This window comes from Clytia hemisphaerica, unplaced genomic scaffold, assembly GCF_902728285.1.
Source record: "Clytia hemisphaerica strain Z4C2 unplaced genomic scaffold, Clytia hemisphaerica genome assembly, whole genome shotgun sequence".
Taxonomy (NCBI): Eukaryota; Metazoa; Cnidaria; class Hydrozoa; order Leptothecata; family Clytiidae; genus Clytia; species Clytia hemisphaerica.
This window is the reverse complement of record NW_027103638.1, coordinates 475392-478542: the sequence shown is the minus strand read 5'-3', so window position 1 is coordinate 478542 and position 3151 is coordinate 475392. Positions and strand designations below refer to the sequence as shown.

General features: G+C 34.2%; 1 protein-coding gene across 1 annotated transcript in view; it reads right to left on the bottom strand.

Moving 5' to 3' along the window:
- Positions 1-2776, bottom strand: part of LOC136802744 (E3 ubiquitin-protein ligase XIAP-like) — a gene marked incomplete in the record, with an annotated part of 7095 nt that extends 4319 nt beyond the window's left edge. Inside the window, 1 exon segment of the mRNA XM_067059502.1 lies at positions 2260-2776. Coding sequence (XP_066915603.1) covers positions 2260-2705 — 446 coding nt within the window.
- Positions 2777-3151: the final 375 nt, after the last annotated feature.

The following is a 3151-nucleotide window of genomic DNA, read 5'->3' as shown; positions in this document are numbered from 1 at the left end:
GATGTTTGAAATGGTTTTATATGGATGAAATTGCTTGAGAATTATGTTTTTGATAATCCTTTGTGTTTTCCAAACATTTTCCTCTGCATTGACATTGATTAGAGTTAACCTGTCATCACTGACCTGTGACCTGTGACCTGCGACCTGTGACCTGTGACCTGCGTTTTACACTAACCGCAAAAACGAAGCATTTTTAAAGTCTTTTAAAACTTTGTTTTTACCTGCTTTTTGGTTGTTGTTGTGAGCGAAAATGAATATCTGAAATGATTTAACACCATTTAATTACTTCCTATTCTATTCAAAACATAAAAAACAATTTTAAGGATATATAAGGCCTATAAACTCAACTATAACTCATCTATATTTCTTGTTTGGGGGAAGCGGACATTGCTCCACATCAGTATCTATTTTTTTACCACAAGCGGTTAATTAGCGTAAAAAGGTACTCAAAACGTGAGACAGGCGTATTCGATGAGTAAAAATTTCTCATAATTTGCAAAGTAAGAGTGCGATACAACAAAAGTGGAATATTGTATAGAATAACTCAGATAGCGATGAAATGAAAAATGATAAACGCGAGATGCAAGGAAAATAAACTTTCCAAAATCCGGACTTGTAACAACTCGGCTTCAAATTTTTGACCTACTTGGCAAAATTCCTAAATACGCCACTGTTCTCCATAAATTCTGCTAAATTTCCCTCTACGTAAGTTATAAGTTTTGGAAAAATTACTAGAATTGAGTAAAACATAAGCATGGTGAAAAAATTTAATCATTTTCAAATCTTGTAACAAGATTTTTAATATTTCATTATTTGAAAGAAAATGTTTTTTGGAGAAATTTGTTGTTTGTCAGTGCTGCTTTACCATAACTTTATTTCTGCTCAAAACTGTAATTTTATCATAGGGATAACAAAGGGATAACCAGGTAGATATTCACAAAAGTTTGTTGCACATTTTGTTGCACTTCCAATACGTACAACATTGTGTCAGTGTCGTGTAGTAGTCTCTGGTAGTGCAACATCCATATATTTTTGATAAAGAACCTTTGACTTGTGAGTCCTGGAAAATTAAAAAGTCTTATGTTTGAATGTCAGTAAATAATTGTTAGGGTACTGTACCTGGGTTATCCCTTTGATTACCACATGTAAACCTAGGAAAAAGAAAGCTGAAATGAAAGAAAAAAAAACTCACAGTCCATAGTGTTTGCGATCTGAATACTCCATTCCTAAAATTGAATGAGTTATGAATAGGAAAAGATAACAAATCAACAAGTTCTGATAACTGATGTTACAAAGATTTTCCATCTTCTCTTGCCTCTCAAATCAAAACAAAAGACAACCAAAAATGAGCCAACGAATTTTACATATGCAGAGAACCATGAAGAAAAGCCACATATATATACACAAAGAAGAGACTCATCAAATAAGAAACAAGAAACAAAACATCTATTCAAATAAAAATTTCCACTAGAAGTCAGCCATTTTTCTTCCAATCACTCACTCCTCAAAAAATCAAAACAACACGATCTGCGACTTTGACGGAAGTTTTCATTTCTCATTTCACGAATTTCTCAAAGTTCATTCATTTCTACAACGCCGAAATCTGGAGTTGTAAGATTGGGGCTTCAGCTTAGCCGTTTTTTCCTTCCTGGGGTTTCGCTCCAGTCGGGCTTTCAGCCCTTGCCGACGACAAAATTTCTTCCTACGCTTACCTAACTCCTACGCTCACTTTTCCCGCGTGATATCGTTCCAGCCCGACTGGCGTGCCAGTCTATTAAAATGCTAGATCCTATCCATCGGCACGAACTTTAAAAAGTTAAAATTTTGCTTCACTTTTTTTAGCTGGAGAAAGCTTAAAGTTGCCTATCTAGCCCTTCGGGCTTTACAGATATCTGTGGTTCGAATCCCAAGCACTTCCAGGCAAGTTGTTAGGGAAAAATGGTGATAGACTCTCTACCATCTCTCATATATCATCCTCTCTCAATCCAACTGATAATCGAAGTATCGATTGACGTCAAATGAACTTGGTAAAGCTCAAATTGCAGATGTAGTACGATAAACTCAGTATACACTTTGAAGTACTTCACTGGAATTTAAAGTGGATTGAAAATGAGATTTGAAATCACAAATTTTCATCAATTTGTCATTAGCATCATGCTTTTTCAAGTCTCACTGTTTTTGAATGATTAAATTATTAAACATTACCTTAGATTAATGCAGATATCATCCATCTTTTCAGCAAGGGCATCAACTGACTTGAGTTCAGTATTGGCAGATGATTCAGTAGTAGTGGAAACAGGCAAGGGTAGATCTGATCGACGCTGAACCAAACCACGCTCAGGAATCCAGTCATATAAAAATCCCTCTCTTTCAAAATCTTCAATTGATTTTATAGCTTTCGAATTATCCAAATCGACATCTCTATTGAATTTGGCTAAAAATGGGCAATATTTGTTTGACAAGAAATGACGGTCCCTTGGTATTTCATGATCCTCCCAATTCGATTCCATGACGCCACATTTAAAACAAAATACAAGGTCTCTTTCTCCTGTATATACAAAACCAGCCTCAACTAAGTCTTTGATGTAAAAAACTGAATCAGCTGGCCATGGTTTCTCATTGAAAGAACGTAACCGTTCTTCATATTTCTCGTAATCAGGAAGTTTCTCCTCCATTGAAATCGAAGTTTTCTCTTGGCCATCCATTATAATTTTCCTCCCTGAATAACTTTACTGTTCTTTTAAGATTGTATTCTATTTTGGATGTTATATTGCGGTTTTCTGTAAATAAAAGAGGCCGATGATATATTATAATTGACAATACATCAAAATTATTAAACAGTAAGTTAAAAAAATCGAAATGGTTCATATTGAATTGCCATGAAAAAAAACATCAGAAGTTCAATAAAATGACTTACAATCTTAAATAATCTAGTACACCTCTATTATGTGAGATCATCCAAGCCCAACCCCGATACCTTTTTACACAGAGGTATTGAATTTATATAATCCTTAGAAAATTAATTATACGGATTTTTTAAAGCAAGTTTTCAGGACAGAAGATATAAAGTTCTGTATAAAAAGTGATCAGTTTTCAGTAAAATCGACATTTTTTGAAAGTTTTCTGCTATATACTATGTCTAACAGTCTTG